At 43.6% G+C, this 25,604-nt stretch overlaps 1 protein-coding gene across 2 annotated transcripts in view; it reads left to right on the top strand.

The window, feature by feature from the left end:
• The window catches only part of lama5 (laminin, alpha 5), a 247,530-nt gene that overhangs the window by 153,903 nt on the left and 68,023 nt on the right, over positions 1-25,604 (top strand). For both annotated transcript variants that reach the window (XM_068000366.1, XM_068000365.1), the window contains exons 26-35: positions 2,726-2,879; positions 6,048-6,211; positions 11,073-11,181; positions 14,785-14,882; positions 16,318-16,522; positions 17,738-17,864; positions 19,583-19,722; positions 20,488-20,603; positions 22,061-22,272; positions 23,277-23,481. In XM_068000366.1, coding sequence (XP_067856467.1) covers positions 2,726-2,879; positions 6,048-6,211; positions 11,073-11,181; positions 14,785-14,882; positions 16,318-16,522; positions 17,738-17,864; positions 19,583-19,722; positions 20,488-20,603; positions 22,061-22,272; positions 23,277-23,481 — 1,530 coding nt within the window. The remainder of the gene's footprint in view (positions 1-2,725; positions 2,880-6,047; positions 6,212-11,072; positions 11,182-14,784; positions 14,883-16,317; positions 16,523-17,737; positions 17,865-19,582; positions 19,723-20,487; positions 20,604-22,060; positions 22,273-23,276; positions 23,482-25,604) is intronic.

Below are 25,604 nucleotides of genomic sequence, written 5' to 3'. Positions count from 1 at the left end.
ATTGTCCAAATCCTTTTGGAAATACACAAAGTACAGCAGAAAAGGCTAATCCTAGAATGTTGACAAAATAAAATTGCCACTCTCCACTGACACTGAGGGCTCAATTTTGAAATGGTGGCAGGTTGGCAGCGGTGGAGGGGGCTGCGGTGAAGGTGCGCATGGCAAACCTGAATTTAAAAAAAGCTTACTGTTTCCAACACGATCGCAGTTTAATTGATGGTGATTAAAGTTCACAATCGATTTGGTTTCGCGCCCGGCAGCCCACCTGATTGACAGGCTGGCTGCTGACAGGAGCTGTAACGCCGAAGTGGGGGGTGTGGGGGGAGAGAAAGAGAGAGAGCGAGACGTCATCCGGTGGTGGAATAGAAGATCAGGGGTGGGGGAGAGGGGAAGATCGGGGTGGGGGAGAGGGGAAGATCGGGGGGGGGGGGAAGAGGGGGAGATCGGGGGGGGGGACACTGGGGGAGGAGGAAGAGGAGGAGATCAGGGAGGGAGACATCAGAGCAGGGTGGAAAGGTAGGTTGATTTTGTGTTTTAACTTAGTGTATTGGTTTGTTATTTAATTTATTTCGTTTCTTTTTGCCTGATCCGGCCCTTCATGCCTGGTTTCACCAGGCGTGAATCAGAAGCCGTTGGAAAGCCGCCCAGGTAAGTTAAAAATCGTTCTAACGACCTAATATGTCACAAGTAAAGTGCCTTAAACCTCCAACACACCTGCAATTTACGTTTAAAATTGAGCCCTAAGACTTCACTTGAAGAAAGGATTTCACAGACTGGGCCTGAGCAAGCTGTGGAATTGAAAACTGACCAACTTAGGCCTTGCTGGCAGTTTGAAGGAGTAGCATTGCATGAGTCTGTGGAGACACCCTGGATTGGAATAGAGAAGAATGTAAATGTGGAGAATGGAGGGGACTGAGAAGGCTGTTTAGAGGCTGTGGTTTCTGCCTGTGTGGGAATCATTTACAAGCTAATTATATTATTTATTTATTTTGGGAAAAAAATGGTGTCACTGAATATTTGGCCAAATTACACAAGTCGCTGGCTTTCTATAGAATTGCTGAACCATGCTCAACTCCTCTCTGAAAAGATCTTGCAGTTTCTGCAACCATCCATTCAACATCCAATACAACTGCTGTGTGGACAGGATACTAACAGTTTAATGCTTAAAGGCAAATGAAAGGAAAGTGTGGGAGGAATACTTTTTATAGACGGGAATAATGCTCTTAACCCAAGATCTTTGACTGTTATTAAAAAACATAAATTTAATTGCCACCAGAAAGATGCTATTAAGGTCTCCCTCCTTCAGAGGCTGGGGTCAATTATGGGAAATGTTCTGGAGCAGTTAAGTTTCAATCAGGAGGAGGTGGGACCTCTAGCCTGCTTGATTCTGGGAAACTGTGCCACAGGCTGGGAATGCAGATTTTCCAGCCTGTAACATGGTTTCCTAGGATTGAGTGGCTCCAGAACAGTTGTCAGGCCAGCTTGAAGTTGCAGTGTTTGCAGTGGAGCCTCTCTGAGATACTGGGGATGATCATCAGGGAGACCCTCCATGACGGAATAAAATTCACATGTTCCAGAAAATGTAAAAAAACAATGTCTTATTTGCTTCTATATTGAACACAAAGCATTCCCCCATGATTTCTCTTTCCCTTTAAGAAATTTTATTTTTATTATTGGCATTCTGGAACAATTTTTTAGTCTAGATTTTCTGACCAGCAGGAATCGGACAATATACTCCCATCATTGACACATTATTTGACTACCCCACCCAAATATGGGACGATGTATTCAGTGATCACCGTCACTTTAGGTGTATATTCCCAGGAGTGGCGATAGATGCCAGGGAGCCTGCAGAATGCCACCCAACCACATATCCTGCTCCCAACCAGCCCACGAAGGGAAAACCCAGTCTCTTGTGCCTTAGAACCAAATTACTGACATTGTACAGCAATCGGTATTTTTTCTAAAGAAGCTTCTTCCAAGAACAAGAACTCCGAGAATCCATTGCAGACCAGCATCTGACCTGTATGTTCGAATGCAGGTTTGAGATCCCATCAGCCAAAGGTTTTCCAATGAAATATGATATGTTTGCTCTAATATTTAGTGAAATATTTAACCCTGGTGGCATTTAACCCTGGTACAGGCACTAAATGGAAAGATCTCTTTGTCAGGGAATTTAAGTATCCTAACTCGCACCAAGTCCCATTCACCCATATCCCTGTGCTCGCCGATCTACATTGGCTCCCGGTCCAGCCACACCTTGATTTTTAAATTCTCATCCTTGTTTTCAAATACCTCCAAGGCCTCGCCCATCCCTATCTCTGTAACCTCCTCCAGCCCTGCAACCCTCCGAGATCTCTGCGCTCCTCCAATTCTGGCCTCTTGCACATCCCCGATTTTAATCGCTCCACCATTGGCGGCTGTGCCTTCAGCTGCCCGGGCCCTAAGCTCTGGAATTCCCTCCCTAAACTTCTCTGCCTCGCTACCTCTCCTCCTTTAAGATGCTCCTTAAAACCTACCTGTTTGACCAAGCTTTTAGTAACCTGTCCTAATATTTCCTTATGTGGCTTGGTAACGCTCCTGTGAAGCGCCTTGGGACGTCTTACTAGGATAAAGGCGCTATATAAATGCAAGTTGTTGTTGTAAAATGTAATATTTATTTGGCTTTCCAAAGGCTGTCTTGATCTTGGTTATTAGCTGACAGAATGTGTCTATTTCTCCGCAGCTGTTTGCTGTACAGACACCTTTCCCTGGATGGCTTCCCCTCACTGCAGGCTACAGAAGGCATGTGTGCCTATGAAAACTACCTCCATAGCCAATGCCAGGTAGTACAGCCCACTCCAAGACATCCATCAATGGTTGTCCTCAATGATAAGCAGGTTAGTAAACCATTGAAATGGTGGCATGGGATACCACTGAACAAGCACTGATGCATGCATCTGAAATTCTTCTCTCCACTATTTCAACAGAGATATTAACCTACTTGAAATAAACCGGTTATCACCTCCACTAAACTAAGGGAGGTAGGAATTGTAAACAAACAGGTTCGCGTTCATCTGCTAGTATGTTACAGCATCATTTCATTAACTATTATTAATAATCAGACATTATTATTTTAACTCACCTCTTCTACTTTTCTCTGCTTGTTTCCCCCAAGTTGTCCTATTTGACCTTGTATTACTTTAACGCGATGAGGTATATGCACTGTGACATTGGTGCTGTAATCTGCCAGTGATGACTGTGTTTGTAACTTTAATTGTGAGATTACAATGAGTGAATCTTTAAGTGGCAGAGCAGTGGTGGAGACCCTTCTCTCCTTCTTTGTGCCCTTTTCTCTCTGGAGGTTAGTGACCAGTGCAGCCTCTGCACAGGTGGATTGTATCAGTCTGTGACGTTACACTTGCCCATTCCATCACATCATCCGGCCATGTTTTTATCTGCCAACTTGTTGACCCAGTTCCATCAACATTTCCAGTAAGAAACCAGCAATTTTCCTTGTGACTCTCCAATAACATGTCCACAAGTGTGTCATTTACACTGCCAGTGGATAGCAGCCAGTGAAATGTGGAATTAAATCATCATTCATCAAAATCTTAGAATTTCACAAATTAAATCCATCCTTCTTGTGTCAGCCAACTCTAAAGAATTTACTTGTATAATTGTGAGTCTCATGCTCACATTACCTTAATGTGGAGATGCCGGTGATGGACTGGGGTGGACAAATGTAAGGAATATTACAACACCAGGTTATAGTCCAACAGTTTTATTTGAAAATCACAAGCTTTCGGAGTTCACCTCCTTCATCAGGTGACTCACTCACCTGACGAAGGAGGTAAACTCCAAAAGCTTGTGATTTTCAAATAAAACTGTTGGACTATAACCTGGTGTTGTAAGATTCCTCACATTACCTTACACAGCAGTGGCACTTAGCTCAACTGTACTAAGCATTAATCCCCATTCACATGGAATCATACAGCACAGAAGGAGGCCACTCGGCCTATCGTGTTTGTGCCAGCTCTCTGAAAGAGCTATCCAATTAGTCCCATTCCCCAGTTCTTTCCCCATAGCCCTGCAGATTTCTCCTTTTCAAGTATATATCCAATTCCCTTCTGAAAGTTACTATTGAATCTGCTTCCTCCTCCTTTTCAGGTAGTGCATTCCAGATCATAACAACTCGCTGTGTAAACACAAGGTGGGGGGGGAATTCGATAAGGCCTATTATTGGGCACAGGCACGCAATGACCCCTGCACAGGCAAGGCGAGAACTTCATCTGGCCTCAGTACTCACCGTCAAGCAGCATTGAAATCTCAACCGTCCACGTGATTGAAGTAAATGTGCACTTTCCACCAACAGGGGGAGCCCCAATCTCTTAAAGGGAGGATGTCTCTTAAAATCTCTTAAAGATAGCCGGTACTGTTATTTGCTAAAAATAACAGTTTGCTGTCTGAACGGAGGTCAGACATCACACACGTAAAACACAGGTGCAGGTCCCGCCCCTATGTTTACAAACTGATGAGTTATGTTAAAACATTGAATAAAGGTTGTGCACTACTAAATCCCATATCCTCCAATCTGCATGCCAGACCTCACTAATCTGCCGGTCCGAGTTGGTCCCAGGCCTGCGAGAGTGCACCAAGGTTCTCTGCTGATGCACTGGAGGCCTTGGTGCAAGAGATGGACAGAAGGAGGGGCATCCTGTATCCGCGGGGGGTGGAGGGGGGTGGGGGGGTCGCGGGGAAGGGCTTCCACACATATGCCCAAAAGGCAGTGGGAGGCAGTAGGGAAGCAGTCAATGCCAGGTGCACAGCACTACGAACATGGATGCAGTGCAGGAAGAAGTTCAGTGCTTTGACACGAGCGGTCGAGGTGAGTGAGGTCAACTGTCAAGTAGCGACTCCTACCAACTGCACCACTAGCCCATCCGCTGCTCCATGCACTACACCCCCCATCACCCACATACCAACAAACTCTTTCCTTCAGTACTCCACTCTTCCAATCAGATGCTTCCTCTCACCCTTACACATTACCACTGTTGCAAGCTGCCCACCCACAACTCACAGACCACACACCCTGGCAGCTATTCAACCATGACAGACACATCATCCAGACACACGTCCCACTTCCTTGCAGGAGAAGGTGGCACATAACAGGAGGCTGCAAGTGTCAGTGGCATTTAGCCCCTCGAGCCTGTTCCGCCATTCAATGAGATCATGGTTGATCTGTTACCTAACTCCATATACCCGACTTAGTCCCCTATCCCTTAATACCCTTGGTTCACAGAAATCTGTCAATCTCAGATTTAGAATTAACAATTGAGATAGCATCAGCTGCCATTTGCAGAAGAGGGTTCCAAACTTCTCCCACCCTTAGCATGTAGAAGCATATCCTAACTTCACTCCTGCACTTCCTGGCTCTAAATGTTAGACTATGTACCCGCGTCCTAGTATTCAAGTATAGGAGACCTCCAAAAACAGTTACAAATGCATCAGCAGCCAGGAGCAATAATCCAGCCACTAACCTGTAAATCCTGCATGGTCCCTTTAAATAGCGTGGGTGGGGGGGTTCTCCAGGCACTCTAAGACATGGTCAGATGGTCGGGGTTGAGCGCTAAGTCCCAAAATGGTGTCTATCACTTTAAATCAGCATTGCACACTGATTGTATCCATTTTCTCCTTACTTTACATGCAGCCGGCGTTCGGTATTTGTGCAAGATGGCGTCCGGCGCATATCACGCCGGAAACGTGCGTGCGCAACCAAGTCGCCATCTTGGCACTTCAGGAGGCCACGTAGCGCCAAAACAATGGGCGCCATACAGCCCAATTTCTAGCCCACTTTCTCCTAATTTTCCCCCTGGATTTTTTGCCAATTGCCTTAAATCTGTGTCCTCCAGTTTCCGACCCTCCTCCCAGTGGAAACAGTTTCTCCCTATCTTTCCACTTTTCCTTTGATATGCGATTATATTTAGTAACTTTCAATAAATTTGAAAGTAAAACACTTACTGTATCCGCAGCAGACTTCATCATTTCCAATTTCCTAATTTTTCAAGGTTAATGTGCAGTTGGGAATGAGGATTCCACATTCAGGTGCCTATGTGGTGCTGATTGAATATGCGACTGAGACAGATCCAGGCCAAGGCATCAGTGTTCTTGTGAATGCTTTAGGAGGACAGGGCCGGCCAGACACTATCGGGCTGAACAACTGCAAATACAGGTAAGGTGGTTGGAGATCAGGGGACAGCCTATTCTCGCGAAATCAGTACAGAACCTTCTGTAGAACAGACCAGGCAGAATTGTAGCTTTAGACAAAGAAAAAGGTGAAAATCAGAAGGCCAAATCATACACAACTAATGCTCTTAAACTTTTCTGTACAGAAAACTTCTGATTTTCACCTTTTTTTCTCCTGAATTTGAGTCAGAAAATTGGATGAAATTGGCCTCGAGTAAATGCTGACTTGTTAGGTTTTAAAAAAAAGAATGTTCGTAATCAGGTATAAGCAGCAAAAGAATTTGAGAAGCAACAACTAAAATGCTTTAATGAACCATTGCTACTCTCGTCATAGAGTATAATGCTAAAAAGAGTTGACGTGCACCATTATTTCACCCTCAATGCTCTTGTGAATTGGGGGGAGGGTGACTTTATTGTCTTGCGAATTGGCTTGATCTCATTTATCCTATTGTATAAAGGTTGCTGGTAGGATTAACTGTGCTGAAACTCCGCAGAGGCAGGCAAGTTTCGCATTTTGTAACTTTTATGCGCTGAGAGGCCTGATTCCACAGGTCAGATCTGAAGCTTCTGTACTCTGCTGACAGCAATAAGAATCACTTCATTCCTTGCCATTTAAAATGTCTGTACAGCAAAAGTGGTCAGCACTGAACCCCTGTTGAACTGAATGTAGATGTCCTTAATAGGCGAGTGGTCTCATTATTACACACAGTTAAACCTGTGTCTTTTAATTGGATTATGGATAGGTCAGGTTTGATGCTGTGATCGGCTACAGCAGCAATGTAAGGCTGGCTGTGTATTGCCCAAATGCCAGATTTTCTCCTTGAGAGATCTAAACATTTTTCTAGTGCTGCTGATCCCAAGGGTCACTGCAGTTTACAATCAGAGATTAATGTGAATTCCTGTGCCGATGTTTGGGCCCCAATTTTAACTGCAGGACAGTTTTCGATGGTGAGGGGTAATTTTAACCTAACTCACTGAGCGGCAAAACCCACGGGATTAGTTGGAATGCTGGTTTTACACCCCATCCAATATTACTCTCCACTGACTTCAATGGAGAGTAAAATCGGGCGGGTTGTAAAACCAATGTTCCACCCGAACCTGTTAGTTTCCTGACGGGCGGGTTAGGTTAAAATTGCCCTGCCAGGGGCACAGGGTATTTTAATCCCCGGGCCTTATTTAAATGCTGCTGGCCAACTTCCTGCCCGTTCTGGGTAGGAAGGTGGCGGGAATTCACCCGGTCCAGACGCCATCCGCAGTGATCAGGTTAGTGGTGGGATCAACTGAGGGGCCGTACCCATGGGAAACCCGCGATCTGGGGGAGTGGGGGTTGGTGGTGGGTATGTCCGCGGCAAGGGAGGCCTGGAGGTGCACTTCTTGGTCCCATAAGGGTTCCCATTCAGGCTACCTAGTAAAAATTGCAGTCGGGTTCCAATGATACCATTGGGACCCAACTTGCATCTGTTAAAAAGGACCCGTCCGACTTTGGGTGTGTGCCCTTGCTGCATGCTCAGTCGTTAAAATGGCGGTAGGTCAGTTCCCAGCGTCTCCAAAGTAGGTAAGTGTCCTGTGCGATTTTAACTGCCCACCTACCTGGTTTCTACCGGGCTGGTAGAGTTAAAATCACCCCCTTAAGTCTCTGAATAGAAAACCCTATAATCAGACTTGAACTTGAAGCCATAAATAACATTGTTTTGGCAGAGTACGAAACTAATCAGCTGTGTGGTTAATTGCGCAGATAATACACACTTCTAACTTATTAATCCTTCATTTATTGCAAGAGGTAGCCTTTGTAGTCTTGTAGATGACACTTTCTCCCATTGTCTGCAAAGCGTGGGAAAAAATTCAACTCCTGTGTCTTTAAGACATGAGTCAGTGCAATCCTTTTCAAGCACTCCTAATTGGGAGACTGGAAGCGAAAGGGTAAAAGATAATATTGCAAGAATAAAAGCTATAACGCAGATTTGTAAAGAGAGACCTGATAATCTTGTTGGTGCTGCAAAGGTTTAATTTTCAATTCTTGGGCTTCACAATCTGGCTTGAGCTTGGATGGAACATAAAAGGAATTCGAACCACTCATTTGTAAAGTCAACATTCACATACTTGCATCCATAACGAAAACTGCAGATAACAGAGTGGGCCGTTAGCCAGACGTATGGAGATGTATTCAGATGTGTGGGAAAGTATAAATAAATTAAGATCACTCTGGAAGTGATCCAGATCAATTATTATGGTTCAAAAATAATGGGTAAACAAGAATTTTGAAGAATAATCTATATTGTGCATGTTAGTTGGAGCAGATGCAATAACATGGAAGATACAGCATGGTCGTTTCTAGAACCAGCACGTGAATTCAGCTGGTAAAACAGTTGGGAATAACTCATACATGGCTAACAGCCTCCTCTTTACTTCAGATCCCCTAGTTGTGTAAAATCAATCAACGAATATCGTTGAGCTGCAAATAACTACATGATCCACCAATTCAGCAAAAAACTGCTTCTCAGAATTTTAAACAGTGCTGTCTCACAGTTATACCACCCAGAAACAGCTGCTGTCCTTTTTTAAAGAAAAAAAATCTAAAATCAGCTTGTTAAGATACAGCAGATCTTATTTCACAAAGAAATATATTAACAATTGATGGAAATAAAAACTTTTATAAAACAAAATCATTTCCTAAAGTCGCAGAATTTTGACTACATGAAAGAGGCCATTCGGCCCATCACAGCTCTGCTAGCTTTCTGAAAAAGCTGTCCACTTAGTCCCATTTGTCTGTCCTTTTCCCATAGCCTTTTAAAGATTTATTTTTCAAACATTTATTCAGTTCCCTTTTTAAAGCTATTATGGATTCTGCTTCCATTACTGTTTTTGGTATTGCATCAAGTCCTAACAACCCCTAACCTCCCACTGATAGGACCATAAACAGCAGTAGCAGATCCCCCCACCCCCCAAAAAAAAAGCTGTCAGTGTTTCCAGTGGCCAAATCAATGTTTTTATTATAACTTTCCCAAACCTGTACGTCGCATTTGGACCTTGCAATCATTTTAGAATAACCGCCGTGTCACTGGTAGTAAATTGAAGCCATGTGGGCCAATTTTACTGACTTGATATGGCACTGTACCAAGCCGTCTACACAGGAGACAGAAAAGGAAAAACTTCACATACCGGAAATCTAAAATTAAGAATACAAAATGCTGGCAATACAGAAGATCCTTCAGGAATGAAAAAGGCCCTTCGGCCGGAATAAGCCAAAATATTGACCCTGCTGCCTTTCTATCACGTTTAACTGTTTCTTAAAAGAGTGCAGCATCCTGGCCTCAATCACTTTATGTGACATCCTGCTCCACCTTTGATCACACTGTGTAAAGAAAAACTCCTTTAGTGTCAGTCCTGAACTTGTCCTTCACATCCCTGAACCTGTGCCCCCTTACCCTGGTGCACCGATGTATCTAAAAGTATTGCTCTGGGTTTACTTTCTCTTTCTCATTAAGTAACTCATACGTATACTTCTGCGCGACCTCTGAAGTGGCTGTTTTTGAGACTGAAAAGCCCCAGTTTATCTAATTGTTCCTCATAGCTCATTACTGCAGAATAGGCTTGTGGCTCTCCTCTGCACCACCTCTAGGGCCTCTTGTGTCATGGCAACCAGAGCTACTTGCAGTATTTCAGGTAGCTTGACCAGAGCATTGAATAAAAAAAACACAGATTAACATTTTGAGTGGAGACTCTTCATCAGTTCAGTCTTTTTTTCGTTTCAGGAGATGTTTTGTATTCCTAGCAGTTTCTGTTTTATGCCTGTAAAGTGGGAAGGAAAGCTATATTGCTAAAACAAAATGGGAGAGAGATCAAGAAAAATAATCACCAGGGTAATAGTTTGTACGGAGCTGAGCCTTTGAGGTCTGCAGTAAAATTGTTGCTTCAAATTAAACGAGTTATTTTTGGTTTACCTCAGTGAATAATGGAAGTGTTTAGTTTAAATGCATTTCCGTTCCTAAACGTGACTTCAACGTGCAAAGCGGAATCTGGATACTTCCTTGCAGAGAGGAAGTGGGATCTGACTTAACATTCATAAACCTCTTAGCGGCTGCCCCCGAACAGCATTACAGAAGCCTGGGAACACATCGGCCCTGCTGCACTCACAGCCAGGAAGTGGTGTATCATGTGGGGAGAAGGAGGAATTAGATGGAAGAAAAATACTTTTGAATGTAAATTTCAAAATCATTTTTGTGTTCTGATTTGGCGCAGTGCAACATCCCGTGAACTTCTATACTTGCCACGTAGTATGGTTTTCTTGCTGAGCACTACAATTTTGCATAAAAAATCCAAGAATCTGTGAAAATTGTGCTACCTGAGTGAAAATGAATCCGTAGATGGGATGTGTCTTTGGATAACTGTCTGGGAAGTTCAAAGTACAAAAGGTTGAGTCAACATGATGATGGTACAGTTTGTTGGAGCTCCCAAGCACAGCATCACAGAGAAGTAGAAGCTGAGTCCATGCCTGTGATTTCCTCACAGTTCACACTCCGAAAACCAGATTTGTGCAGATGTTTCCCTAAAGAGAGGAAAGGAAATACCAAGCTGGAGTTGCCCTGGGCTACTTCAGGTTATACAGTGACACTGGCCTGCCCAACCTCTCTTCTGGTGGATAGCATGTTAAATAGGCAAAGAACTGGAAAATAGTTCTATGTGGTTTGATAGTCAATTCTGAATAATGACAAACTGAACTAATGGAATGATGCATTATAAATTGTAAAGACTTGGGATATACTCCAGCCCTATCATGGAACAAACACTGTTTGAACTGGTTTTGTTTTGCTGACCATCTGTAATTCAAAGCTTGTTTTTAATTCCAGTTTTCTCTGTCATGGAGTTGCAATTGATTCTTTGAATCGTGTTGCTGTGTATGAATTAACAACCAACGTTGAACTGCAGATCATTGCAGATTCAGCCAACATTTTACTGGTAAGAGATTGCGTATGAATTCAAAAGTATTTTCCCCCATGATGTTCATCCAGTGTCTGTAAACCTGCAAGAAAAGCTTTCACAAAACCAATTGGAGAAAAAATAGATTGACGGTGAAAGATGAAAACTTAGCATTCGAGTTTACCCCAATGGTTGGGTGGGATTGTACTGCGCAATGGTACTGAACCATTAGTTCAATCCCCAGTCTGCACAGTTGGGCAATTACATTGGCCTCAAAGTCCCTGCAGTAGGGAGCGTTACAATCAATAGGATGCCCTCCCATGGCTGATAACCAGTGACTCCTGCTGGTATGTGGGTAGGGTGAGGAGAGAATCTGGCTCAGCTTTGACGTCCTGGACAGTTGAACAAGCTGCTGTTCACAGTTTGGACTCACACAAGGACAATGGCCACTTGGGTGATGTACCAGAGGGCAGCCAGTGCCTGTGGAACCATATTCCAGCTAGAATCAGTGTCTCAGGAGAAAAGGATGACATTGGGGAGAAAAACTGATTTTCTGTGACAAGAGTTGTTGAAACTTGCTATCAATTACAATGCTAGAGTTTGGACTAAAGACCAGTATTACATTTGGACCATTAATTATGCATTCTATAGTGTATCATAACTCTATTTTTGACTTTGTGTTAATTGTTAAGCCAAGTATTTTTAAGAAATCATATTGTGTGTTGCTAAACCTGCTATAAAACAAAGGAGATTTTCTCTTTACCTACTCTTACATAAATTCTCTCAGGTTTGGTGTAAGATTCCATTTTTAAATTTGATTTTGGGTTCTTATTATGTAGCCAGTTAATATTCTCCATTCATTTGGGTGTCTGCATGTATCATTCTCCTGCGGAAAGGACAGGCAGGCTTCTTCTTGTGCTGTGCTCAAGCCCATCCCTGGGAGATGTGTAAAAATGTCCCTGGGTCATCAACTGTTTTCCTCCCACTCCCTGTAAGAAATTACCCTGCCACCACCTCTGAGCTTCCCCAGTAGCAAAGTAAAGATTGGGAATTAGCCATGTGGGCATGTGCAACCAATTTGTGATGTAGTGCGGAATGCCAAATCTGCTGTGCCACCATTGTTGTAGCAATCTTATACACACCATCCCAACTTGGAAATATATCGCCGTTCCTTCATTGTCGCTGGGTCAAAATCCTGGAACTCCTTTCCTAACAGCACTGTGGGAGAACCTTCACCACACGGACTGCAGCGGTTCAAGAAGGTGGCTCACCACCACCTTCTCAAGGGCAATTAGGGATGGGCAATAAATGCTGGCCTTGCCAGCGATGCCCACATCCCATGAACGAATAAAAAAAAAAGCTCCATTCTCCCTGGCTGAAACTGTTACAGTAGTATGCTATATGCACTGTTCATCAACCTTGTAGTTTTCTAAAAAAAAACACAAATAGTTTCACAGATCTGGCACTCCCATTGAGGAGTAGTACTTGCAGGGAAAGCTGGTTAGGAAATAGTAGGCTGGAAACCTTTGATTTTTCCATCCATTTAAACTAAATTCAAGTACTGCAGGCCCACTATTTCCTGGTCAGTGTTCCCTGCAAGCACTGCTCCTCACCAAATGCCTCCAATCGAGGAGTTGGTCCTTAAATATGTTCCTTAGCACGGAACTAAACCATGTGCTAAGGCTTTATCACATTACTCACCATTCTGTGCATAGGAGCATAGGAACAGGAGTAGGCCATTCAGCCCTTCGAGCCTGTTCCGCTGTTCAATTAGATCATGGCTGATCTGTATTTTAACTCCATCTACTCGCCTTGGTTCTGTAACCCTTGATACCCTTGCCTAACAAAAATCTATCAATCTCAGCTTCTAAATTTTCAATTGACCTAGCCTCAAGAGCTTTTTGGGGGGAGGGTTTCAGATTTAGAATCATAGAATGGTTACAGCACAGAAGGAGGCTCTCTGCAAGAGCAATCCAGCTAGTCCCACTCCCCCACCCTTTCTCCGAGGCCCTGCAAATGTTTTCCTTCAAGCACTTATCCAATACCCTTTTGAAAGCCACGATTGAATACGCCTCCACCACCCTTTTAGGCAGTGCATTCCCAATCATAACCACTCGCTGTGTAAAAAAGTTTTTCCTCAAGTCGCCTTTGGTTATTTTGCCAATCACCTTAAATCTGTGTCCTCTGGTTCTCGACCCTTCTGCCAATGAGAAGAGTTTCTCTCTATCAACTCTGTCTAAACCCCTCATGATTTTGAACACTTCTATCAAATCTCTTCTCAACTTTCTCCTCTAAGGAGAACAACCCTAGCTTCTCCAGTCTATCCACATAATGGAAGTCCCTCATTCCTGGAACAATTCTAGTAAATCTTTTCTGCACCCTCTCTAACGCCCTCACATCCTTCCTAAAGTGCGGTGCCCAGAATTGGATACAATACTCCAGTTGTGGCCGAACCAGGGTTTGATAAAGGTTCATAATAACTTCCTTGCTTTTGTACTCTATGCCTCTATTTATAAAGCCCAAGATCCCATATCCTTTTTTAACAGTTTTCTCAACCTAGCCTGCCACCTTCAGCGATTTGTGTACATATATCCCCAGGTCTCTCTGTTCTTGTACCCCTTTAGAATTGTACTCTTTAGTTTATATTGCCTCTCCTCATTCTTCCTACCAAAATGTATCACTTTGCACTTCTGCGTTAAATTTCATCTGCCACATATCTGCCCATTCCACCAGCCTATCTATGATCTCTTGAAGTCTATCACTATCCTTCTCACTGTTCACGACACTTCCAAGTTTTCTGTCAATCTGCAAATTTTGAAATTGTGCCCTGTACACCCAAGTCCAAGTCATTAATATATATCAAGAAAAGCAGTGGCCCCTGTACTGACCCCTGGAGAACACCACTGTATACCTTCCTCCAGTCCAAAAAACAACCGTTCACCACTACTCTCTGTTTCCTGTCACTTAGCCAATTTCGTATCCATGCTGCCACTGCCCCTTTTATTCCATGGGCTTCAACTTTGCTGACAAGCCTATTATGTGGCACTTTGTCAAACGCCATTTGGAAGTCCATATACACCGCATCAACCGAATTGCCCTCATAAACCCCCTCTGTTACCTCATCAAAACATTTCTGCTACCCTTTGTGTGAAGAAGTGCTTCCTGACATCACCCCTGAATGGCTTAGCTCTAATTTTAAGGTTATGCCCCCTTGTCCTTGTCTTCCTACCAGAGGAAGTAGATTCTCTCTATCTACCCTATCAACTCCTTTAATCACCTTAAACACCTCAATTAGATCACCCCTCAATCTTGTAATGTTTCTCTGTTGTACTATTCTGTATTTGTCTCCTGAAAATTGTGCATAAAATCATGTCATTGATTTCTGCAGATTATGATGATGTAAGAATATCCTCTTTGAGGCAGGAAGTACAACTCCTCCTGGGACATAGTTGTCACAACAACTCAGAAAACCTCAATAGGCGATCACAGGTTGCTATAGCTGCAACAATGCGAAATCAGAGACTCATAACCAGTGACTGGTGGTTAATGGGGTGAAGGAATTGAGCACTCTGATTTCAAACCCCGTTTAAATAGGACAGGACCAAGGACAGTGCTGTTGCTGATTTCTGTTATTTGTTACAGAACAAGGTGTACCTCATACCTCATGAACACTTTACCATGGAATATGTACTGCCAAGAGTACATTGCATCAGTACCCATGGGACATTTGCACCAGACAGGTGATGTGTACTGCTCTGTATATTTTTCTTGCTTTTCTAAGTGATACCACATGGCCATCTAGCCTGTAAGGCTATTATCTATTTCTTACAGGAAAACAGAAATTTACATTAGATTTTTAACTCTTGAAGCAATGAGAGAGGGTCAGAATTATTCTTTGCTGTTTTAGTTTTGCATCAGCTCAATATTTTCTTGAAATTTAAAGCATTCCCTAAAAAAAAAGTTGACGTAAAATTTGGAAGACTTCATCAGCACTCGCTAATCAAAAAAAAATTAACACCAAGAATGTAGTCCAAAACTATGTGGGAGTTAGTCTTAATTTCTGTTTTTTCAACTGATGGTGAAGCTCATCATTTAACATTTTAATTGTATGGTTTATTGCAATAAATCTTTAGCACTGCTCAGATTTAGGTTTTCTTATTTAATGTGGATGTGACACAAGTAGAAGGTAGGCCATTAATTTCCGTGGGGATTCTCCAGATGGTCTGCCATAACTTTGGCATAAGATCCACGGAAACCCAAGAGGCACCGTTTCTCCGGGCTTTCTACAAATCTTCCGCCGAAATTATGGCGGACGATCAGGAGAACCCCTGCATAAATTCAACTCCATAGATATTACAGCACAGAAAGAGGCCATTTGGCACAGTGTGCCTGTGCTGTCTCTTCAGCTGAAGCAGTTTGCTTTAATCCCATTACGCTGGTTTTTCCCCAAATCACAGAAAAGCCATTCTGAACATTTAACTGAGTTTCATCTGCTGTGATAAACAGGATATGAACAGAACCATCAAATGTGATGCTGTTTCCCAAAGCTATCAGCAGATGTCTTGATTTCTGATTGCTGAATGATCCTTAAATCAACTGCCTCTTTTGGCAAGCATCAGAAGAACTTTTACATTGATGTAATTTAACATAATACTAATCTGAGAACAATGGATCAGGATAAAGGAATATTTGCAAGCTGGATCTCCATGAGTTTGTAATAAAATTAAATCTCATTAACATGTACCCTTACAATATATCCTGTATTCACTGCTGGTTCATGTTTATTTATAGTCATACAGAGAGTGACTGTTGGTTATTGTCACTCCTGTTAACACACATGATATTGAAACTTCCAGTAATGTATGCTGTTGAAAGCTAGATTATTTAATACCTCTTTAAATCTCTGGAATTTGAGTTTGTTCAGCTGAGCTTCTAATCAAATAACCAGGTGTGTAGACAGTCTCTATTACAGCCTGAGAAAAAAACATTTTAAAAATGAGTGCAAAATTGAAGGGAATATAAACATTCAAGAAGAAGAAAATGGATAAATATAACTTCCTAAAAGTTTTTCCCTATTCTTTCCAGGAAATCTTCCCATATGATCCCTCTGACCATTAAGAGGTCTGGAATTGTCCGAGATATTTATTATTTATTTCTTTGCTATTTGTCTTGCAGTGGTTCCTGTGCACCCTCCAGGTTTCAGAAGCCCTCTCAGTCCATAATTCTGACAGAAAGTGAAATATCCTCTGCCTCGACGCTGCTGCACCTTTATCCACCCAGAGCCCCCTCTACTGATCGGCCCCACCAACCACAGCAACCTCCCATCCAACCACCTACCATTGTGGAGGCAGCTGACTTGATCTTACTTCGGTCCCCTCAGGTAATTTGTTGCCATTGTTTGTAGCCACTGGACTGGGGAGTACTTATGTAAAGAGATGAAAATAAATTCATCGTTAAGCATTCTGACTCTGAAGCTCTACAGCACTGGGTCAGAATTCAGCCTGAAAGGTGGGACAGGTTGTTAACTATTAAGTTGGCCTAGAGGGGCTGACCATCTAGCCATATGATTAGACTGGTTTAATTTGAATATCCAGCCAAGACCATACATAGAATCATACATACATTCAGTATAATATTATGTAATCAGCACTTGTTGGCTCCAGGCTGTTATTCAGTGTATTAATGACTTTCATCTTCTACTTAGCAATTTAGAGGGTTTTCAGCCAGGAAATAAATCAACAGCCTGCACAGACATGCCTCCTATCTGAAGAAAAGAAAAGAAGACTACTTCCATTTATATCTATCATGTCCCCAGGATATGCCATCACATCTAATAAATTACTTTCTGAAGTAGAGCCACTGTTGATATGTAGGCAAACACATAAATCTGCACACAGCAAGATCACACACTCAACTGATGCAATGCAAGAGCTGTTGATTTGTTTTTGGTGATATTTGTTTTGGCCATGGACACTGGGAGAACTTGTTGCTCTTCAAATAGTGCCATGAATATTCTCGCAGGTAGAAGCACAGTGTGTGGTGCGGTGCTAAGGTAGACAGACCAGGATCACCCCAGCCTTGATTTATGGTGTGTGCTGGTTAGCTTAAGGTGACTGAGCCAACAGTAGGATTGTTACTCTTGGGATTCCTGCTCCTCGTTAAGGAATAGAAACAAATCAGCCAGGGTTCTGTCTCCTGATTGCTATCCAGTGATCCCTGCAGCAAAGTGCGTGGACTTCAGTGACAACAGGATCTGGCTCTGTTGCTGCAATGCTCCTATGAAGAAATTGCCTGTTGACACTCCATGTCTGGGCTACCACATGAGGAATAAGCTGCTTAGGAGAGGCAGTAGGGGCACGAACCGTACTCCTGCAGCAGTCAGTGTTTTAGTAAAGGTGGGGGGGGGGGGGCGGTGAAATACTAAGAAGAAACAAAGGAGTAAATTCATGTGTTCAAGTTTACTCGTACTTTAGTTGAAAGGTAGAAAGACAGATTTCTTCTACATACTGACATATTCTCTAAAGGCTTTTGGAACGCTACTCTGTGTTATAAAAACCAAAAAACTCCAGAAGTGTGTAACTTTGTGCTTTTACAGACTGTTGCCACCTTCAGTGGCCGTATTCAGACGTTGGGTCGATACGCTTTTGTGATCCACTTCTACCAGCCGGAGCACCCTACCTTCCCTGCAGAGGTGTTGATTAATGGAGGACGGATTTGGCAAGGTAAACAGAGTGAATTACTGGAGACAGCTGCACAACCACAGTGACTATAATGTCCAGAAGTGTGTGTTTGATTTACTGTAATTTCCATAGGCTGTGTTTACTCAAGCGAGACCATGGTTTCATGTGGCTCAGATCATTGCAGATTCTATTTTATCAGATTGTACAACATCTGTTTAGAGATTAGATGATGAAGCCTTAATCGGCAGTTGTATATAATACTTGTAGTTCCTTGTGAATAATGTGATGGATAATGGCTTTGTCTAAGTTTATTATGCACTTTGTCTCATTATAGTTCCTGGAACATCACATGGAATTCCTTGTAATGTCAGTGAAACCTTAAGTAAAGAACCCAGATTGTCTAGAAACCCATCAAAATAAAATCACAAACTGCTTTAATGTTGTCCCTAGAGGGGTGTCGGCACCCAGGGTTCCCAACGTGTGGGTCTCATGCAATAGGCAGCAATCCCAATGTAAATTAGCCAGATCCGCTAAATACAGCCACCGGGAAGACCCAGTAAAATCATTCAGATTAGCAGAGAGGTCAATAACCAGGGGGCATAGATTTAAAGTGATTGGTAGAAGGATTAGAGGGGAGCTGAGGAAATTTTTTTTCACCCAGAGGGTGGTAGGGGCCTGGAACTCACTGCCTGAAAGGGTTGTAGAGGGAGGTACCCTCAACTCATTTAAAAAGTACCTGGACGTGCACCTGAAGTGCCATGACCTACAAGGCTACGGACCAAGTGCTGGAAAGTGGGATTAGGGTAGTTGGCTCATTTTCGGCCAGCGCGGACACAATGGGCCGAATGGCCTCCTTCAGTACCATAAATTTTCTGTGATTCTTCTATGATTCGATTCAAGAAACGCTGAATAACTGAAACTGCTAAAAGAGAGAAGCAGTTGGAAAGTTAGTCTGTGGTTATCTCCTGCCGCCATGCAATGGAGCTTGCCTTTCCTTGGACTGCTTTTTGTGCAGTTAAAAAGTTTTCATAATGCAACCAGTCAGATACTCATGAGAATGACTCAGGCCCCAGAGTAGAAATAGAAAGCAATTTATGTTGCTCATTGAATAAGGACAAACACAGTGCAAGAGCTGTACCAGCTTGTTCCTAACCAGTGAGTACTTACTTAGTAAATTTGTATCCTGTTTAGTTGCTATGAGATAGTGCAACTTACGGTAACTATATAAAATTATTTTTCTAATGTGTTGTCATGTTTCTCAACTGTCTCCCATTCTAGTACATAATTTCTTCCACCCTATCTCACTCGAGCTTAGTGGTTATGGTACTGTAATAGCTAACCATAGAGGTTATGAGTTCAAATTATACCATGGCAAGTTGTGAAATTGAATTCAACAAAACTAGTAATTTGTGGGCTAGCCCCAGGAAAATAGCCGCGAAAGCTGCCATTTTGTCATAAAAACCCAATCCAGGGAAGAGAACCTGCCACCCTTATGCCTACCTGGTTTGACCTACACGTGACTCCAGTCCCACATTATGTGGTTGACTCTTAATGCCCTCAGGACAATTAATGGGCAATAAATACTATCTTTGCAGTGTTGCCCACATCCCAAGATATGAAAAACAATTCTGAGACCACTGATGCTACCCTTATACCCTGTACGCATGCAGTTGTAAATTTAACTGCCTATGTTCAAAGGCTGCATCTCCTCAAAGTACTTTTATGGCCTGACCACCATCTTGCGTTTCTTTTCTTTCCAGGTCAAGTCAACGCTTCCTTCTGTCCCCACGGGTATGGTTGCCGTAGTCCAGTCCTTTCTGAAAATAAGATTGTCCTGGATATAACTGACAACGATGTGTCTGTTATCGTTCGCGTTCCTGATGGCAAGACTCTGTGGTTGGTAAGTGATGATACTATATCGTGGTTAAAAAAGAAACCTGGTGCATTCTGGTTAGGAATGTACGAACAGCCGTTTCTCATAAAATTCTCCTTTTCTGAGGTACACAGGAAATATTTCAAAGTCTTAAAACTGAACTCTCACAAAGAACATTTCCCTCTTAGCCAAGAGATTGTGAGTTCAAGTCTCACAGCTGTAGATCTTTGGAGTCTAAAATCCTCCAGGACAGAGTTCATTCAGAATGTCTCTTGAGAGAAGGAATCACTGACAGCTGACCCTTCTGTAAGTGCATGTCCCATTGGCTGATTTCTGCTGGTTGCTTACATTCCTGTGAAGAAAGGGCAAGAATAACTGGAACCAAAGTACAAAACAAATGCGGCCTGAAAATCCACAGACCACGATCCTGGCAGTTACATTGGGGCCGTGCCTGCCGGTTCCCTCTAGTGCTGGCCCTGCTGGAGTATGCAAGGCAGCTGATTTGCATGGGGTTAACAGGCGCCCATGTCATTATGGGCGCATTACAGGCAGCTGCCAATCTCACACTATCGGCAACTCTGGTGCCTGGCTGCCCTCCAGGGATTGCTTGCTCACCAAGGAGAAGTCAGTCTGTGCCCCATCTGTCCCCCCCCCTGCCACCACCCCCATCTCTCCCCCCACCCCCACAAGGGGACCAATAAAAAAATTGTCCTTTTCCGAGCCATTTCGCTGGACTCTTGCTGCTGAATTCACCTGATTCTTCTTCAAATTGTACACTTTTATCCTTTCCAGGACTACATTTTAGTTGTGCCAGAAGCCAGCTACAATTCAAACTACCTTGTTGAAGAACCTTTGGACAAGTCTTACGATTTCATCAGCACCTGCGGAGCAAACAGTTTCTATATCAAGTGAGTTCTCGCTGTAAGAGTGACTACATTTCACAGATAAGCATCACAGAAGTTCAAAAGTATCTTTTCATTTGTACCTCTGAGGTTCCTTTTGATCCTTTGTTATCCTTCAAGAATTTATTTCTATCTAACTGAATAATCAGTCTGCATAAGCAGTTTTTAGATTGGATCCTCCATCAGCTTGGCTTACTTGGTAGCAGTTTCACTTCTATCAATCACTATTTAATGCCACAAGCAACACAGTTGGCTGCTGGGGATAATTCTGAATATTATCCTTCCCCATGCCAATTTGCTGCTCCTCACCTCACCTCACCTCACCAACCTATACTGAGGTGCATTCTGCAATCAAAGATAGTCCTCTAGCACCTTACCCAGGTCCACACCATCCGAGCTGACTATCGACGGGCTATTTAATTGTGAGACAAGAAAGCCAAGCCTGATATTATCCTTGCCCATGCCCATGGCCACACGTATGTGATTTTCATTAGGATTTATTGGATGGAGATCAGGAATAGGAACTCTGGCTTATCTTTCCCTCTTTTCCAGCCCAAGGATGCTAAGACTAATTGTAGAGTTCCAATAGCCATCTCACCTTAGCAAAGATCAGAAATAGAACCAGAGCCCTTCCTGACAAAGATTTTCTTGTTTTCCTCAACCTCTCCACAGTATTCGATGCAGTTGATCACTCCATCCTCTTCCACAACTTCTGTGATCCACCTTTGGGGAACTGGCCTCAAATGGTTCTACTCCTACAATCAGCATATCACCAGCAATGACTCCTCTCACCCTCACACAGCCACCTCTGGGTTACTCCAAGGTTCCATCCATAGCCCTTTTCTTGCCTTCATTTCGATGTTGCCCTTTGGGCAACAAACTTGGGGTCACACATATATAACAAACAACATCCAGCTCCACCTCTCCCCCACCATCACCTCGAATCCACAACAACTTCTGTGTTGTCTGACTGCCTTTCTGACATCAACACATTAGATGAGCCAGTTGAACGCTGGGAAAACTGAAGCAATATTATCCAGTTCCTGCCAAAAACTCCATATCCTTCCTCCCAACTATATTTCTCTCTCCAGCTGCACACTGAAGCCAAACCAAAAAATGTGCAACCTCGGTGTCGTGCCTGACCTTGAGCTTCAAATTCCACACACTGTCCATCACCAAGGCAGCTTCTGTTTTTGCAAAATTGCCTGTATTTGATATTTTATCTAAAATGTGTTTTGAAATGTATTGAAATTTGGAAGCTTATGGTAAAGGTTGAATTTTGAATTATGGGTCTCATCCAAAAAGCAAAGTTGAAGTATAACAGCCCTAACTGTGTTCAAACTGGCGAGCTTCGACAATGAATGGGAAGAGTTTTACAAGTGTTCACTGTTTTAACTATTCTCTTAAAGTTCATTAGCTTTTCTAAGTGGTAATGTGATTGTAAATGTCTAACTTTCTTGTAGCCCCGCTACTGCCTCAAAATTCTGCAAAGACTCTGTGGTGTCTCTCTCTGCATTTTACAATAATGGCGCCCAGCCTTGTATGTGCCATGAAGTGGGCTCCACGAGCACAACCTGTGACCCGTTTGGAGGCCAGTGCAATTGTCGACCCAACGTGATTGGCCGCGACTGCTCCCGTTGTGCTACTGGCTACTACGGATTCCCTAACTGCAGACGTAAGTGCCACTTATCTTATTTAAGTTAAACCAGTGCATGGGCTGTTCAGAACATACCTAAATATGTATGGAGTAACTCTTCTGCACTTAAAGGGACATCTTAACATATCTGTCAGGGCTGTGTGAAGGGGCACTGGGATGTAGAGTTCCATACGGTGAGCTCCTGATCTCGGCCGGCCTGCCTTCATGAGCCACCCGAGCAAAGGGGAGGGGAAGAGCTCACTTCCCCCCCCTCCCCCCGCACCCCCCCCAGTTTGCCCTCCTCCGAAGGTGCTGACTCATGTTGGAGTACACAGGCCAGCAATCCTCCAGTACATCTTGCAATTAATGATTCTACATATGTGATCCAAAATAGTCAGGGCTAGAATATTCAAGGTGTGGAGTGGGGGGGGGGGGAGTTGGGGGTTCCTCATCTCCTGTTGTAACTTCAGCGGAAGATCGCCGCAGCCCCATAGAAACGGCAGAAAATCAGAAGAACTACTCCGTGGGAATTCCATGTGTCAGCAGGCTATTGAGCCAATCGATAATGGAATGCACTGCCTGAAAGGGAGGCGGAAGCAGATTCAGTAGTAACTTACAAAAGGGAATTGGATATACACTTGAAAAGAAAAAATTTGGAGGGCTATGGGGAAAGAGCAAGGGAATGGGACTAATTGGATAGCTCTTTCAGAGAGCCGGCACAGGCACAATGGGCCGAGTGGCCTCCTTCTGTGCTGTATGATTCTATGATAAGATTGGTCCTATCCTCACCTGTCATCCATATAGATTTACTCTCTCATTGACAGCAGCCTGTCAGTAGATTATCTGCCTGTGTTGGTGAATGTCTCATGATGTAGGGGACCTAAAGTAGGAATAGAGAGAAAAGATGAACAAATAAAAAAACTAAAGGGGGAAGATGAGGATTGGTAAAACAATACAACATTCTCCCTTCTTGAAAATGTAACCATCTTGTTTAACAACAATTAGAACAAACCCTCCCCAATTTTTTTTTGTTACTTTTCCAGCGTGTAATTGTGGCAGACGTTTGTGTGAAGAGGTAACAGGTCAATGCATATGTCCCCCACGGACCATTCGACCGGAGTGCATTGTCTGTGAGCCGCAGACATTTGGCTGCCACCCACTGGTTGGCTGTGAACAATGCAACTGCTCACACTCAGGGATTCAAGACGTGACCAGACCTGCATGTAACACCGAGAGCGGACAATGCAGGTAAGTCATGAGCCTGTCACAGAGCTCCTGGCTGATATGATTGATACACTATCAAAGGATGCCTCACAACAGCAGGAATGTAGCAGTTTGATGCCGAACTCCTGGCCAACTTCATTATCACCATGGTTTTGTCTAAGGCCTGACTGATCATCTCGCAGTTGATCAGATGTTATCAAATACCAGGATAGTAGTGGTACAGTGGTATCTGGCAGCAAGCTATGTGAGAGGGAGTCAGACTGGGGATAAGGGGCACCTCAGACAAATGTGGAAGTTTTGATATAAAATTCAATACTACATGAAGCAGATACACAAGCCATTCCAGTGTGTGTGTGTTTTAATTTGTTTCATATGTTATCTGTCCCCTTACTAAAGGGAATGAGAGGGGGATCTCTCTCATATTTCTAGGAGGTTTTTTTTATTCGTTCATGGGATGTGGGCGTTGCTGGCGAGGCCAGCATTTATTGCCCATCCCTAATTGCCCTTGAGAAGGTGGTGGTGAGCCGCCTTCTTGAACCGCTGCAGTCCGTGTGGTGAAGGTTCTCCCACAGTGCTGTTAGGAAGGGAGTTCCAGGATTTTGACCCAGCGACAATGAAGGAACGGCGATATATTTCCAAGTTGGGATGGTGTGTGACTTGGAGGGGAACGTGCAGGTGGTGTTGTTTCCATGTGCCTGCTGCTCTTGTCCTTCTAGATGGTCGAGGTCGCGGGTTTGGGAGGTGCTGTCGAAGAAGCCTTGGCGAGTTGCTGCAGTGCATCCTGTGGATGGTACACACTGCAGCCACAGTGCACTGGTGGTGAAGGGAGTGAATGTTTAGGGTGGTGGATGGGGTGCCAATCAAGCGGGCTGCTTTGTCCTGGATGGTGTCGAGCTTCTTGAGTGTTGTTGGAGCTGCACTCATCCAAGCAAGTGGAGAGTATTCCATCACACTCCTGACTTGTGCCTTGTAGATGGTGGAAAGGCTTTGGGGAGTCAGGAGGTGAGTCACTTGCCGCAGAATACCCAGCCTCTGACCTGCTCTCGTAGCCACAGTATTTATATGGCTGGTCCAGTTAAGTTTCTGGTCAATGGTGACCCCCAGGATGTTGATGGTGGGGGATTCGGCGATGGTAATGCCATTGAATGTCAAGGGGAGGTGGTTAGAGTGGGGCGACAAGGTATTTTGGTAATAATATAGCACTGTGCAAAGTCAATCCATTGTAACTTTTGTAAAGAGCCTTTTATACTGGTGTCCGCAGAGTACGTATCGCTGGTTCGTGAGCTGTGGGACTACCGCAGTTGCCATCAACCTCAATGTGGACCTCGATTCACCAAATCCGGTCTTGTAGTCACTAGGATTCTGGGTCTTACCAGCAGTTGGATTTAGCAAATCTGGCAAATTTACACTGTGTTAGGAACTGACGTTGCAGGCACTCCACTCGCACTAATATTAAAGGATCTTAAGAAAGCTGTCACGGTGCTGTTCGTGACAGGGCTAGTGTCAAAGTGCTTGAAGCATTCAGTATCTGTCTGTTTTGTTTTGGAATAGTAGCCACTAAACTCAGATAAGGTCTTTTATCTACTTGTGTGGTTTTTCCTATCTGATTACAAGGAGATAGCATCAGGTAGTGGAATTTGTAAGGTCAAAACAAGAGTTGTGGAACTCCATTTACCCACATCAATGCTTCAGATTGCGCTCGATGCAGAAATGATAACCAGTGAAGCAGCAGACGCTTTGTGCAGCTTTAGTGTAGCTCATTTGCACAGGAACAAAAGCAGAAAATGCCGGAAATACGCAGCAGGTCCACCAGCATCTGAAAAGAGAAAAGACAACTTATCATTTCAATCAGTCTCACATCAATGGAGGTGAATTTGTGTCTTCACCACCTGGGTATGGAGCATCGCCTGTTCGCAGTACAGAGAGGTGACGAGGATTGCACCGCCTGTATTTTTTTCCACCAGTTTATAGGAATTCGGTTGCTACAGCAAGCTCCTTTCTGTTCATTTACTGATAAATGCCTGTTTTAATTCTCTGACCTGTTCCTTTATTGTGTCCACATGGGCTTTATCATTTTGATCTCATCACCTGGCAACAAGTGTTAGTGAACATCAGGGAGGATTTCCTCTGGTCTCTCTGCATGTTAG

This window comes from Heptranchias perlo, chromosome 19 (genome assembly GCF_035084215.1).
Source record: "Heptranchias perlo isolate sHepPer1 chromosome 19, sHepPer1.hap1, whole genome shotgun sequence".
In the NCBI taxonomy this organism is placed as follows: Eukaryota; Metazoa; Chordata; class Chondrichthyes; order Hexanchiformes; family Hexanchidae; genus Heptranchias; species Heptranchias perlo.
This window is presented reverse-complemented; position numbering and strand designations above follow the sequence as displayed.